This window comes from Serpula lacrymans (genome assembly GCF_000218685.1).
Source record: "Serpula lacrymans var. lacrymans S7.9 unplaced genomic scaffold SERLAscaffold_3, whole genome shotgun sequence".
In the NCBI taxonomy this organism is placed as follows: Eukaryota; Fungi; Basidiomycota; class Agaricomycetes; order Boletales; family Serpulaceae; genus Serpula; species Serpula lacrymans.
The window spans coordinates 3,233,689-3,247,685 of NW_006763292.1; the positions used below are offsets into that span (position 1 = coordinate 3,233,689).

The following is a 13,997-nucleotide window of genomic DNA, read 5'->3' on the forward strand; positions in this document are numbered from 1 at the left end:
CAAAGCAACCCGGGCAGAAGCCAACGCCAGGAGGGATCAGATAGCAAGTTTGATGTGGGAGGATTATCAGGCCGAGCTGCGTAGAAGACAATTAGTATGATATAACGTGATTTTCTTATGAATGATTCTAATATTTTGTGGCGTACAAACAAACATTCTGTTACATTGATCAAACAAAAAAGCAAGAAACATAACATGACTACTAATCAGACCTTTGTGAAAGAACTGATCCACGCCCTATGCAAATCTGTTGCATGCAACATATTCAAGTACGTATCCACCGCCCCAATTTCACGCTCAAATATATGCAGTAGTTCAACCTGCTTGGGAATCCCAAGCTTATGATCAAGCTCTTGCAGTGCTTGTATGGCAATACCCCTCCGTATATGGGATGGCTGTTTAGTGATGTCGAAGTTGTAGTGGGAGATGAAAGAGGAAGGAGTGATGGTGGATGTCCCTGGCGCGGATGATGGTATGACGGCAGAAGAACTGCCCTGCTTTGTTAAAGGGGTGTCGAATTCATTTCGGATTGTGTCTGTGATTCCCTTCATGATGGGCACAATCTGACCCAGCATATCATTCAACCCTGTCAAAGCAGTGGCAGTCATTGCATTGGCAGCCACACGAGGAGTTTTAGAGCTGTGGCTATGCACAGTCATGCCTGTGCTCTTGCTGCGAGTGGCAACCGACATGGCATCTGCATCTGCATTGGCATCCAACTCTGTGTCATGCTCCTTTTGTTTGCTACTAGAAGACCCGCGGGAGGCAGTTGATGATAAAGTTGAGGGAGCGGGCATTGATTTGGGGGATGGTACATCCCCTAGCCAGAGGTTAACGTTGGCATCATGGGAATGCATGTTGGTATTAATGCTCCTAGGCGTTTGTGGGGTAATAGCTACAGGGGGAGGAAACATAGATGATGATGGGGTAATGCTAGACACAGGAGGGCTATTTGGTACAGGTACAGAAGGGGGGGCAGAGTAAAAAATGTTTGCTCCCTTGGCAAAATGGCCACACATAAGATCTTCCATTGCTGAAAAATGGGTCCAGCCCTTGTTGCGAAAAATCTTGACACCAGGCTTCTTCTAGAGATGGATGAGATGAGCATCGCAATGTATGAAGTGAGTACTTACCTTTAAATACTCAGCCCACACTGTCTCACTCTCCACTGTAATACCTGCACCGCAATGTTGTCCCAATGAAAGCCCGACTGCTCTGACAGTGCTTTGACAGTTTGGTAGGTGGTTCTCAGCTAATAATTGGTCAAGAAAATACCATAGATTAACTGAGTTAATCAATGGTATGTACCCTCCCCCATTTTCCAGCGCAGTGCTCAGCCTCCTTCGCAGGGCTAACCTGGTGGATCTTCTGCAATTCTATGGCAGCCTTTGTCCAGAACTTCTTTGGGAAATTGAGCCCATTGCCAGCCTCAGATCAATGAGATTTTTAAAAAGAAATCAGTGTAGCTTCTTCTGCCTCTGACCACATCCTCCTGTCTTTTGTGCTAGTGGAAAGATGGCCATCACTGATATCAGATGGGGCAAATATGATATTTGGAGCTTGGTAGTCAGGTGTGTTGCTGGAGTGGGTGGCCATATCTGTTTCTCTATTCACTCTCAACCAGTAGTGAGGTCGTTTATAGTTGTGTAAAGAAGCCTTGAGGCCTGAGCTTGAGGCTTTCCTCTTGGACATGAGTTTATTGAGTTGGTGGTGGTCTGAGTCAAAAAGCACGGCACGGCACTCCTTGTGGCATATTGGCAGCCTATGGCGCTAAAAATGTGCAAAGTTTATTTTTCAATTTTTCATTCCCGTACAGTGCCTAACATACTTTACAGACAGCATAAGTTCACTGACTTAACATTTTGATCACTTGACAGTATGATTATTATTATTATTATTATTATTTATCATATAGCAAAAACATTGCACCAGTGGCAGAGCCACGGGCTGGACCTCGTAGCAAACACATCACACCAGTGGCAGAGCCACGGTAGTCTCCCCTAGGCATACCCTTTTGTTCCACTCGAGATTTCTGTTCTCGATGAGTCCCCCTTAGGACACCTGCGTTATCTTTTAACAGCATTTAGGAGGAAGACAGTTGTTCCTCCTATCAATGGTCTGCTTCCAAATGCGCCCAAGTAGCTGTCATACGGGAATCTCTTCCCATCAAGCAGCCAAACAAATGCGGCATGCCTTCCAAAAATGGTATTGTCACATGGAGCAGTTACCACAAGTTTGTTAATGTTGAACGTTGAAATGAACATACAACAACCTGTATTGCCTACAGGTTGTATATATATCCACCACCACTTAATGGTACAATACTCATGAACAGTAAATCCGGAAACCCCCGCTTTAATCTTAGTCCCTAATATTTTTCTCCACTTCATTTCCAACCAAGGTATTATTCCAACAACTCACAACCAGCACCAGGCTTTGAACTGTAGTACTTCACTCATTATGATTGATTGGCCTTCAAGTGTAGCTTCAAATATTTAGAGAGAGCCTGTATAACATGCATGAGTCGAATGAAAGTGTTGGTTTACCTGTTCCTGTAGTGGTCACAAAACAACACATTCCTGCCATCAATAAGGCTCCCAATTACTTCTAGTTGGTAGTCATGTATCATGGGGCCTCCGGGTATCAATAATGTATCAATTAAGTATATGGCCTTCATACTGTAAGGCGAAAATACAAAGGTAGATTGGCCATATTTGCAGGACTGAGCGACATTGAGTTGGATTGCTTCGGCAGACACGGCAATATGGACGCGACGTGTCTGTTTGTCCCCACACGTGACTCGCTTAGGGAGATTCCTGTACTACGGTTTTTGTCCTCACTTTGGATGCAGACTAGAGCCATGGGCTGGACATGGTGAAAAATTGCAGCGCCCCTAGTCAGCTGGGAGTAGGCGGGTAGCCGTACATGTGCGTGTGCAACTTCATCAATCACCAAGTCAAAGTCACAGATCATGATCAGACCAGTTACAGTCAGACTCAAGTTGTTGTTTTGTTTCGATCTATTCGGCAATGTCGTTGGTGAACTGATTCGCAGCCGCTTGTACACCGTCAACTCCATACTGCTGTAATGAAGGCAGCTCAACTGGAAATCAGATATTGTCCAGTGTTTGAGTTCATGGCTAATTACACCATGAAGGCACAACCCGAACCTATGAGCGTGACATTGGCACATTTCGACAGGTCCCTGCCCTACTTATGCCGTACGTCCAAGGGCCGTTGATTCATGCTGTGCATGCCTGTCGACTTTTACAGGTACGCACACCAAAAAAAAACTGGAGCTAGTAGATGGAATCTGCTACCGAAATGCGATCAGGTGAGTCCACTTAACGCTACTACGATGCTGTGGCGGAGGCCTTATCTATGCTTTTAGCTCCTTGACAAGTTGAGTTCCGAAAGTCCCTGGTTTGTTTTTTTACTGATGATGATCAGATGGGGCAGTGCGGCGCTCTGTCGGAAAAATCCACTTTCCATGGTTAGGCCGAGTGTGGTCTGATAAGATTGGCAGAAAACGGAGCATCAGATTAGATACAAAAGATTGCGAACAGGTCAGACCAGGTTTTATTCAGAATAATTGTTGCGATAGCCCTGAGATGTCCGAGTACACATGGCATTATGATGCGGCCGATTTGTCTGAAGGCCCTGATCATTATGATCGCTCCGGCCAAGGTGATAGGCCTTACCAGAACGGTCTTGCCGTTCGAGCTGAGGATTCCGATGGTGCTATATTGGTACCAGTAACAGTAGTCATATCTGAACAGACAGAACATGCCTGATTGTCCTGGTCCAAAGTCTTATTGTAGGTATGGCCTATATTATCTTTTCGAACCTTATAAGATAAATGCACGAAAAAAGTAGAGCTAGTTAATTGCACATGTGATATTCGAGCAATGAAGTATACAGAGTAAACGACCGAACTACACTGGCATCTCTATTAGGAAAATATAGAAGTACTGTTGGAAGAATGCATTGCTGACCGCTGGTTCGGCACTGGCGAAGTTGTTCACAACTTCGAGGCATACTGTTTGGAACAACAATTATTAAGACATATATATATTCAACAGCTGTCATGAATGTACAATTCAAACCAGTGTCTAAGAAAATACCAGGAATTGATGTGAATCCTTTGATTAGTCAGCTTCCAGTTGTTAATTCTGCTTTGAAAGGATAAGTATAAGTATTGTGAGACATGTCAAAACGCACCTGCATTAGTAGTGATGTCATTTGCAACTCGGGATTGGTGGTGTTGAACAGGTTGGGTTTACTTAGGAAGTTTGCGTGCAGTGATTTATATACTTTCTGTGGGTTGGTGGAGCCTCAGACGTCATGATTAGTAATTATAATGAAAATAGTGGATGAATCCACTCACCTTAGATTGAACTGAAAAACAGTCAGTTGTCGCCAACACTATGCCATCGAACGGCAAAAAACGACGACGTGATTCTACACCCATTGTTGAAGAGACTTCGTCATCCGAGAATAGCTCAAAACCTTTGGTCACTAGGCTCACCCATGAATCTTACAACGTCGCGAGTGATGGAGCATTATGATGGTCTCCGAGGGTTCCACAAATATTTGCGAAGGTTCCTGGCTGCCAACTGTGATGTAGCAAATGCTGAAGATCCCATTACTGTAAGCTCATCAATATATGCTCCCATATTTCTAGTCATAAGCTTCTAACGCTGTTCCTCACTTTACAGATTATAAATTATCAGTGCATATACATTAAATATCAATCCATGGAAGATTGGAACGAAGGATGCGATATTCTCCGATGTAACCCCAGCTTCAATCAAGAACCACGTTTCGACTTCGTTCTTGTCAACACGGACACCCCAGAGCCAACCCCTGCTCGACTCAAAAAGCTGATCAGAATATTTACTCAACATTCTTCATTTGACATTGCAGTGGTCAAGATGCTCAAGCTTTCGGCTGGAAACCCAAGGACTAGGTGGACGGGCGCTCGGCTGTATGATGAAGCCAGAGATTTTGAGCTAGTAAAAGCAGAGTACTTGGTTCGGGGAGTTCATATGATCAATGCGTTTGATCTCAAGGAGGGGAGCTTTTATTTAAACGATTTAATTGACGGCGACATGTTTTTACGTTTTGGGAATTGATATTAATACTTTTACATTTTGTCTATCAACTAATGACTCTGAGTCCGCTAAGTGTCTGAAGGAATCTGGTATGGCCCGCTCGTATTTTCCAATGTCGTGACAATGCCTGGTGAGAGGTAATCTGCGGTCCCGATTTTGCCACTTTCGCTGATTGGCCTGATCGTTTCATCTCTCATACCTGATTAGCGCTCGATCAGCGTCTGATCATGAACGCAACAGATTGACAGACAACACAGGATTATCTCAGATACTCACAGTGTCTGATCTGCTAAAATGGATTTTTCCGACATCTCTGGCTTTTTCCACTCCGTGCGCGTCAACACTTAAGGCTGAGGTTGTGCTTAAAGTGTTCTACCTTGCTGCGGAGAGTTTCCTCGGCATGAGCTCCTGGATCATGACACAGTGGAGCTATGGTGATCATCACGACTCCTTCTCCAACATCAGGAGCATCGTTACAGAGCATTTTGGATGGCACTGGTGGGTGGCAATACAAGCTTAAAATACCTTTTTTACACCTAAACTTCATTAAGCCAAGAAGTCTCGAATTGAAATATCATTTTTTGTGGTAACTTCGCAGGCCATAGCTAGATTAAAAACACGCTGCTTCCTTGTAATTTTTCCCTCACGCCCCTCATCTTCTGGCTTCTCCAGTCCACTCTAGCTTTCTCTCCCTACTAATTTCCAGGTACCAATTGAAATCTCTCGTTAATTCACTGCTCAGAAATGGAATGCACGACAGTCGACATCCACAGTACATTCGGTAAGTTTTTTTTTACAGGATTATAGGCATAGGATCACTCTAATCAGACCCTTGTTAGGCGCTGGCTTCATAGGAGCGATGGTCTCTACGATGTGAACTTATTCGGTTCCTCCTTCATACATACATTGATTCATAGTCATGAAATGATATGGTTTCAGCCTATATGGCATTACCACTCTACAGGTGTGTCCTCATGAATAGCGAACTCAGCAAGCAGCTCGATTTGCCAACTTGGTACTAGACATACTTGTACTTCATACATTATCCGAAGGATAGCCCTTATACCAAAGCACTCGTGAGTTCTTCATATTTCTATCTAAATGCTCTTCTTTCATCGTTAATGTATTCTAGGTAGCAGTCATTTGGTGAGCTATTATTGAAATGCTCGATCTTTACTGACTTGCGCTGATCAGGGTCTTGGATACGACACACATCACGTTCAGTGAGTGGCCCGATTATACCTAACTTGCGGAATATGCTTATGAGGTTTATGGAGTGTGCCATTGCATGTATTATTATCTTGTCAGTAAATACTGAATACTGCATAGCCCCTGCATCTCACGTAAAAGCACGCACAGATAACAAATTATTCTCAACCCTCCGCACTTGCTCAAGGCATCTGGTACGCTGTCGTTCTCATTTTTTGGTTGTATCATGCCTCCAAGGTCCAAAACAAACTCTAGGTCTTTGGACGTGAGTGCCCCAACTAGTCAATCACCGGTGTCTTAGCAGTTTATCACACACTTGGTAGATGTCCATGGCAGTGAATGTACGTCAAAATAAGCGTTACAGGTCTCACCTATAGTCAACTCATCAAATCAGCTTCTGATAGCAGTACTGGTGCAGACGTGTGTCTAATATACAGCCCTACGAAATCATATAATTGATTGTTTTTTCACCAGGTACTTTGCGTTGCTTATATTTCGATGTGAGTTCTCCTCTCCCCCACTTTGTTTATTTCTGATCTTGCGCGGAACCTTAAGTGAGTAGCATGAGGGTACGGTGGTGGATAACATCAATCATTGTACGCAGTTTGCCAATTTTGTTTACCATTTTAATCTGATGCCTTCTAAGATGCTCTTTGTAGTGGCTCACTTTGGTAAGGTCAAGATCATTTATTCGAATGCATTACTCATAGCGTAAATTGCATCTATATTGGGTGGAATACAGCTTTTGGACTAGGTTAGTACACCAAATCTTTTCCTTACTCTCAAAACTGATATCTTTGCAGAGACGGTTGCTCTCATGTATGATTACTATTTATCACGCTCCTCATAGCCTGACGATGATCCAATTTTGTTCAGGTACATCGGGAAAGACTTCACTGCGCTTCGTCAGATGATAGTGAGTTTATCGATCTTCTCTCTAGGTATTATATCAATGTCGGTTACACAGCTTATAGCAGCTATGCCGTTCGCATTATTTGCTGTCTTGTCTGATTTATGTATTACAGCCGCTTTATGCATTTTGCTTTACGGGAGGAGAGGTATATTCAGAAGGTAATGATCAATAAAATCAGTATTGCGTACTTTTATTGAATTCGGACATCAATCAGAACTCATGCCATTGTCGACACACTTATAGTCTATGCCATCAATCGATGTCTCCTCACTTCGTATGGCCTTGCCTCGCTTTTCATGTTGTCGTTCTACTAATTTCTTCGGATGTCAATCAGTGTTGTTGCCATCGTCGAGGTCATTATGGTGAGTCTTTATCTGCTGCTCTGAAGTCACAGTGCTTTAAGAATTTTGGTAGTTTGCCACGAGCCCAAATAGTCTGTGGTTCATTGCAATAGATTTTGTAATTGGAAAACGTGAGCACTTGTATTCTAGAAGGCTTTTCACTGAGTTGTGTACTTCAATGCAGTTTTCGCAAATTCGTTCCTCGCGTCGCTGAATAGTCGGAAGACCATTCGTGGCCGTGGTCTAGACCATGACACGGATTCGAGTGCGAACATCAACGCAGTCCATCTTTCGCGTTTACGAAGGTCGGCAACTGACGATGAAGCAGTATTACCAGGTAGAGAGGCATTCCCAGCAGACAAGGATGGCAGTAAAGGTGGTATTCTGGTAAGCTAGGTTCTATATATGTGATTCCGACTACATATCTTAATGGTTGCTATAGGTTGACAAAGTAATAGAGATAGCGTAGATGATCCCGAAAGTCGCCGATAAAGCAAGACTCACCGCCCTCATGACGCATATATTCTTCGCTATCACAGTAGTACCCATGTAAATCCCATGTAAATGTATCATGATATGAACCTATTTAATTTGTCTCTTTATATTGAAACCACACTCACCAGTTATTGAAGGCACACGCAAAGCCGGTGACTGGTTCACAGATCAATCTCAAACAACCGTTCAGAATGCCAAAGCCCCTTGCCAGTCAAGCAAAGACTGTACTTTCCAGGCAGTAATAAGGATACAACATCATTGTCATGGGTTTGCAACTGTACAACCTTCATACTCTACTCCAAGAAATTTGATAGCAATAGTAAAATGGTCGGATTAACTTGGTATCACCAGGACAGCCTAGGTACACGTAAAGAACAACGTGACCTATGAGTAGAATGTGGTACATGGATACAACTCGAATGCAGTACGTGGGCTTGCAAAGAGCAAGCGTGAACCTATGCAAAGATAAGGAAAAGGCGAAAAATCATAAATGAGAACATCCATGAAACATAAAAGAGGTTGAACCTGAGCAAAAACGTGTATCGATGATATGACGCAACACGATTATAGATCCGACTACTCACCTCAGCATACACTACCGTCTAGTAACACGTTTCCTCTCACGCCCGTCATCTTCTACTTCCATCGCATCTCCAACTTGACTTTGCACCTGTCCTTGATGGGCACCTAGAGCGGAATTGCGTGTGCTCCTGGTTCTTCTTCTACTGCTGCCCGAGGCCGACGAAGTATGGGTGGACTGAGACATGCTACTACTCCCTGGAGACGAATTTTCTACAGCAGTACCACCAGCTGAGTCTAACATCATCATCACAGCGTGACGACGCTTGGCGCCGGCTGAGAAATCGGTCACGGAAGGCGCATCGGAATCAGCCAAACCAGCAATGGTACTTGTAGGAGTTGCTGTGTCCTTGAAAGCATGTACAGAGAGCGGGCGAAATGTGGTATCCGAAGAGGCGGAACTGATAGAAGGGTTTACAGACATCAATGAATCTGGCATATCCTTTGGGCGTAAAGCGAGCGCACGAGATTTGATGGGACGTATGGCGGTTTGGAAATGATGGATAGGTCGAAGAGGGGCGTGGGGTGGTGGAGAAGGAGAAGATGGGCGCGATGTTAGGTTGGTCGCGTTCAGCGACAACGGAGAGTGCGGTGTGAGCGGTGCAATTGTCTTACCGCAACGTATAGGTAAGCATTAGATTGTGCAAATCTGAGATGATACGTACATGTTCCGCTACACGTTGTGGATTGGTTGACGGTCCGTTTTGAGTGGGATGGGAGGAGCTATCGGAGGGCTTTGCGCTGGTGGTGTTTGTTCTGTGTGCTGTACTAGGCGCTACAACGGTGGATCCGACGTTGGCTCGCCCCCCACCCCTCCCTTTTTCTTTTTCCCATTCCTCCTCTTCCTCCTCCTGCCTTGACTTTATAGCGTCCAATCGAGCTTCGATCCAGTCCATGACTTTTCCTATGGTCATCTCACTTCCATCGGGGTTGGTAGAAGTAGAGGGGGCGATGCCACCCGCCGAAACGCCTTGTTGTATCATCACTAGTAGATCCTGACATGCTGCTGCATATCCGGTGCTGTATGCACGTTTGGATGCATATCGCGAAGACTTGTAGAGGGTTGTAATGCTGAATGCGGCAGCTGTGAAAGCGTCGGTTGATTGATGACTACATGAAGATGGAGAAGAAAACTGGAAAAAGCGCACCTCTAAAATCACTGTTCATGTCTTTCTCTGCCTGTTCTAGATTTGCTGGCGGGAGGGAATTAGCCAGAACATTGAGGTTGAGGGACTCCATTAGAGTGCTGAAAGAAAGATGTTTGACACAGACACTGATGGGACTGTATGACTTAGTGCTTAAGTAATTTATAACACCGTGCAGCATAAGCAAATAATATTTATTGTAATACTTATAAATGATATTTTGCGTCGCTGTGCACTGAACGCTAAGCAACTGCGCTTCAGTGGCACTCATGGTCTGTGTATCTCGTTAGTAGTTATAACGAATTAATATCTTAGACCATTTTGCAACTGGTCATCCACACCGAAAAGTTATTCTATAGCACCTGTCGCTCCCACGGTTGTCCTGTAACTAGAGTGATTGATACTTCTCTGACGCACCTCTGATAAGAGGGGATAGGCACTTTGTGCTGCCTCCTTTATTAACCATTGGTTAATTAGATAGACTCTGGAAATGGGAGTCCGGACTCGAGGGACCTGCACAACCAGGCCAGATGGTATCATCAGTCACGTTACCTCCAGGATGGCATCAATTTGATCTCCTCACCAGTGTCGCCATCAACAGTGGACCTGCCCCTTCCCCCCCGCTTATGTCACAAAACCCATGGATCTACAACCTGTGGAGGCTCCTGTTCATTGACAGCTTTTGGGAATGCAGCTATGCAAGCCTATAGGCTGTCACTGCACAGGAGGTCATTCTAACACTATCACCCCAGTGCAGCGCATCTGTGTTGCTGCCGCCAATAATGCAGGACACTTCCCCGCCCTCCGATCACCCCTTCCTGCCACTCATAGAACTGGTACACACCATAAGGGCTCAACAGTACCTTCACCACTGTTGCTTACTAGTTCTCCCCGTCCTCCCTCCGATTTGCCGACTCCCAATGTTGTATAGACACACCAAAGAGGCCTGTGGATTGCCCAGTTATAGGAACATGTACCACATGCACCTATAACCTGTCACCATGACAAAACCGGATAAACCCGGTCTCTGCTAAAGTGGCCATTGTTCTCCTAGGAGTCTTTATACCTTAGCAAGTAGCACCTCCAACTATAAGTAGTAAGGGGTTTAGTATAGGAATACCTCAGTTGGTTCTATAGCCTCTTGGGCAGCGGCTGAGTTTCACTTAGATCTATTAGGTTATGAGCCCTGGTGGCACAAGAGCTACACAGGAAATAATTCTCATTTGAAACGACAACCTCGGAACCATGACCACAGCACACAATACCTCTGCATGTCCAGTTCTCACTGGACCCAACAATTTCCAGATATGGAAACTCCAGATTATCTCCAAGCTACATCGGGAAAAGGTTCTCCAAGTTTTTACTGGAGAGGAGTTCAAGCCCTCACCAGGAAAGCCCACCTCCTCAGAGGATCCTGAAATCACCTGGATACTCAAGGATGAGAAGGCACATGGAATCATTCAGGATTACATCTCTGATGCCCTCCTTGATGTGATGACAAAAACTGTAAATGAAAAGACTCTCAGTCTTTCTGGTAAATGACTGAGGTGTCTAAGGTAGGATGAGTGCACTTTTCTGTATCCTAATTAGGAAACTTATGTAATGTATCAAAATGTCGGAATAGTTGAATGAAAACGAATGAAAGAATGCCAAATCTATAGTAGTGTCTATGATATGCCAACACTCCTAATGAGGACTGGAGACCTCACCAGCTTCTGTGAGGCAATGCTAAACTATAACAAAAATAATAACCATCTCCTACTGCACTTGCAGGGAGTAAGAGGTACAATGAGTTTTGAGGTTGACAGATGCTAGAGTTTATAGCAGGTAGAGGACTGAGAGTAAACTCAGGGATTTCTGATAAGGAGTAAAGCAGGTAATTCAAGTAATAGAAAGCTAAAGAACTATACATAAGTATGTAGGGTTTTTATAGCTAACTGTCTATCTCCCGGACCGAAAGAGGAACAATAGAAAAGTGGTCTGAGGATGATACTAACCAATAAGAAAAAGAAGAACTATTGTACAATTCCAAGAATTAATCAGCAGGTGGGAAGATATACTAATAATAGGTATTGGTACACATGTTCAGGAACTGTATCCTCATGATGAGGTACAATCCTGACTAAAGTGTTTATCAATATATCCAGGCACTGATGCGGCGTGGAGCTGGTTGGTGAGATCCCTGCTACCAGTCCTTAGTGCTACCCAGTCTCTGATCTGATACCAAACTCATAGCCTTTGCTCTTCTTCAATCTCTCCCATGCATTCCTGAATGGCAAATATTTCAGTCATCAGTAATCAACACAATTGAAGAAAATAAACTTACCTTTGATATAGTTGAGATCCGGATCACTGCAGAAGTTACACAACAGTCAAGAAAGGCTCCTGGAGGTTCTGTAACAACCAAGAGTTAGTTACTCTGGTGCACACAGGAACACACTATAAAGGTAGTGAATGGGGAGTGGTTACCCCTTAGGCTGCAGAGAGTTTGTTGGTTAACAACAGGAGGACTCGCTGAGGAGTCTCCTTGATCTATTGGGATATTTATACTAATACAGAGAGTTTGTACTTATGTACTGTATAGTTAATAAAAGCAGTGGCTGATGATGTCAGAGGGTGCAGCCCGTGTGACCAGCTCCACTACATGAGAGAGTTTGTGTCTAACAGAAGAATAAAAGCAGCGCTGCGCGAGAAGGTGGAGTTAGAACAAAAAGGAAAGTGCCGCATGGCACGGAGTGTGAACTACAGTAAAAGGTTAAAGTGGAGAATGAAAATTAAAGGAAAGATCCAAAAATTGTGTTATCGTAACAGGTTCCGAATCAGCACTTGAGTCCAAGGAGAAGTGGTGTAATTTCCACAAAGTCAAATCACACAACACCTCAGAGTGTTGAACACTTCAGTCAGCTGGGAAAGGTCAAAAGAAGAAGGGAAAGGAGAAACACAAGGATAAAGGAAAAGAGAAGGAAAAGGGAAATATGGTGGAGCAATCATCTAGATCTGACTCCAAGGAGGAACAGAGTCATATTGCATCAGAACATGTACATGTTTCCAAGCCCCTTGCTAAACGCTGTCGATAATGAGAACTGCTGTTAGAAAACCACATACAAAAACAAACTAACACACAATCCTCCCAGATTCCACAGAACTTGTTTATGGGCTTTGCCTCCTAGAACAGTGGGTGCTCTGGTTGTTCGTGGGGTGGTATGTATAAGGGTCCTTCAAAGTAAAACCCAGAGATGTATGGGTGTGGGTTTTGAGGAGGAGTGATAGTTGGACTATAGAAAGATAGGGGCTTTGTGGCGAGTATAGACGAGCACTACCTTGCTAATCGTAGCACAAGGTAGGTTTGAGAACGACAATATGATGAGGTTCCCAGTGATAGCAGGCTCCTGACGCACAAACTGTAGTGCTCAGAAGGACTCTAATTGAAGGGGATGACAATGACTTCAAAAGTGGGAAGTGACAATAACAGCAGTTGACAGTGGTAGCAGTGGGAAGTGTTGTGACCACACTGGATCACAAGTAGCAGAGTAGTGAACTTGAAATTAGAGAAGAAGTCTGGAATCAAGTACTTGTTGTTGTTTTACAAGGTAAAATACAGGGGTTTATATAGTGAAAGAAAAGTAGGCTATGCACAGTATAGCTGTGTAAAAAGAATGAGAAAGAACATGAAGGAAGGAATGTATGCTGACAAATCCTGCGTAGGTACAGGATAAGATTGTCAAAAAAGGAAAAGAAAGGGATAGAACAATGAATGCTGTGAGTAATGTCACAGGTTTGTACAGCCATAAAGTAAAGTCCAATAGCAAAAAGAGAGCAGGAAAATCATGATGTCATGGGAAGATGCAGTAAAAAAAAGGCAAGGCAAAACACTATCAGTATCAACACAGTTCCTTTATTGTCAGTCAGGCATTCTAAAAAATATGTGTCCATAAAAATGATTTAAAAATCAAAAATAATTGCACTGTAAATGAATGTTCTGCTGAAGAAAAAGAAACTGGCGAAACGCGGAAAGTACCGAATGGAAAAGCAAAGGTGAGCGTGACTGGATTGCCTAATAGAGGTGGTGCTGATCAGCCACAAGTTTGAAACAGGCAGTATTAATTACTATTCCACGTGGCACTGTGCCTGCTGTCATGCACCAAAGTTGATTGGTAGCATGGACAGGTGTCAATAACGCGAATATTCAAAAAGACTCGCCT

At 43.9% G+C, this 13,997-nt stretch overlaps 5 protein-coding genes across 5 annotated transcripts; 4 read left to right on the forward strand and 1 right to left on the reverse strand.

The window, feature by feature from the left end:
* Positions 1-206: 206 nt before the first annotated feature.
* On the reverse strand, positions 207-1,692 carry SERLADRAFT_434799 (uncharacterized protein; the record flags this gene model as incomplete). Its single annotated transcript, XM_007315044.1, has 4 exons — positions 207-1,085; positions 1,178-1,252; positions 1,309-1,428; positions 1,615-1,692. 4 exons carry the CDS (start codon positions 1,690-1,692, stop codon positions 207-209), a joined length of 1,152 nt encoding a protein of 383 aa, XP_007315106.1.
* A 1,458-nt stretch (positions 1,693-3,150) lies between these two features.
* Positions 3,151-3,793, forward strand: SERLADRAFT_434800 (uncharacterized protein; the record flags this gene model as incomplete). Its single annotated transcript, XM_007315045.1, has 3 exons — positions 3,151-3,220; positions 3,273-3,333; positions 3,604-3,793. 3 exons carry the CDS (start codon positions 3,151-3,153, stop codon positions 3,791-3,793), a joined length of 321 nt encoding a protein of 106 aa, XP_007315107.1.
* A 586-nt stretch (positions 3,794-4,379) lies between these two features.
* SERLADRAFT_459785 (uncharacterized protein) lies at positions 4,380-5,163 on the forward strand (the record flags this gene model as incomplete). The annotated part of the gene is made up of 2 exons (XM_007315046.1): positions 4,380-4,649; positions 4,718-5,163. The coding sequence occupies 2 exons, from the start codon at positions 4,530-4,532 to the stop codon at positions 5,132-5,134; spliced, it is 537 nt and encodes a 178-aa protein (XP_007315108.1).
* Positions 5,164-5,413: 250 nt separating this feature from the next.
* On the forward strand, positions 5,414-8,190 carry SERLADRAFT_459792 (uncharacterized protein; the record flags this gene model as incomplete). Its single annotated transcript, XM_007315047.1, has 24 exons — positions 5,414-5,611; positions 5,665-5,894; positions 5,953-5,986; positions 6,053-6,077; positions 6,136-6,189; positions 6,246-6,259; positions 6,308-6,336; positions 6,391-6,416; positions 6,473-6,516; positions 6,578-6,587; positions 6,646-6,663; positions 6,717-6,742; positions 6,797-6,822; positions 6,878-6,918; positions 6,969-6,993; positions 7,065-7,076; positions 7,126-7,141; positions 7,199-7,238; positions 7,290-7,393; positions 7,450-7,509; positions 7,570-7,597; positions 7,650-7,707; positions 7,761-7,963; positions 8,019-8,190. The coding sequence occupies 23 exons, from the start codon at positions 5,858-5,860 to the stop codon at positions 8,043-8,045; spliced, it is 957 nt and encodes a 318-aa protein (XP_007315109.1).
* Positions 8,191-11,040: 2,850 nt separating this feature from the next.
* SERLADRAFT_434804 (uncharacterized protein) lies at positions 11,041-12,872 on the forward strand (the record flags this gene model as incomplete). The annotated part of the gene is made up of 2 exons (XM_007315048.1): positions 11,041-11,329; positions 12,700-12,872. The coding sequence occupies 2 exons, from the start codon at positions 11,041-11,043 to the stop codon at positions 12,870-12,872; spliced, it is 462 nt and encodes a 153-aa protein (XP_007315110.1).
* Between the last annotated feature and the right edge of the window lie 1,125 nt (positions 12,873-13,997).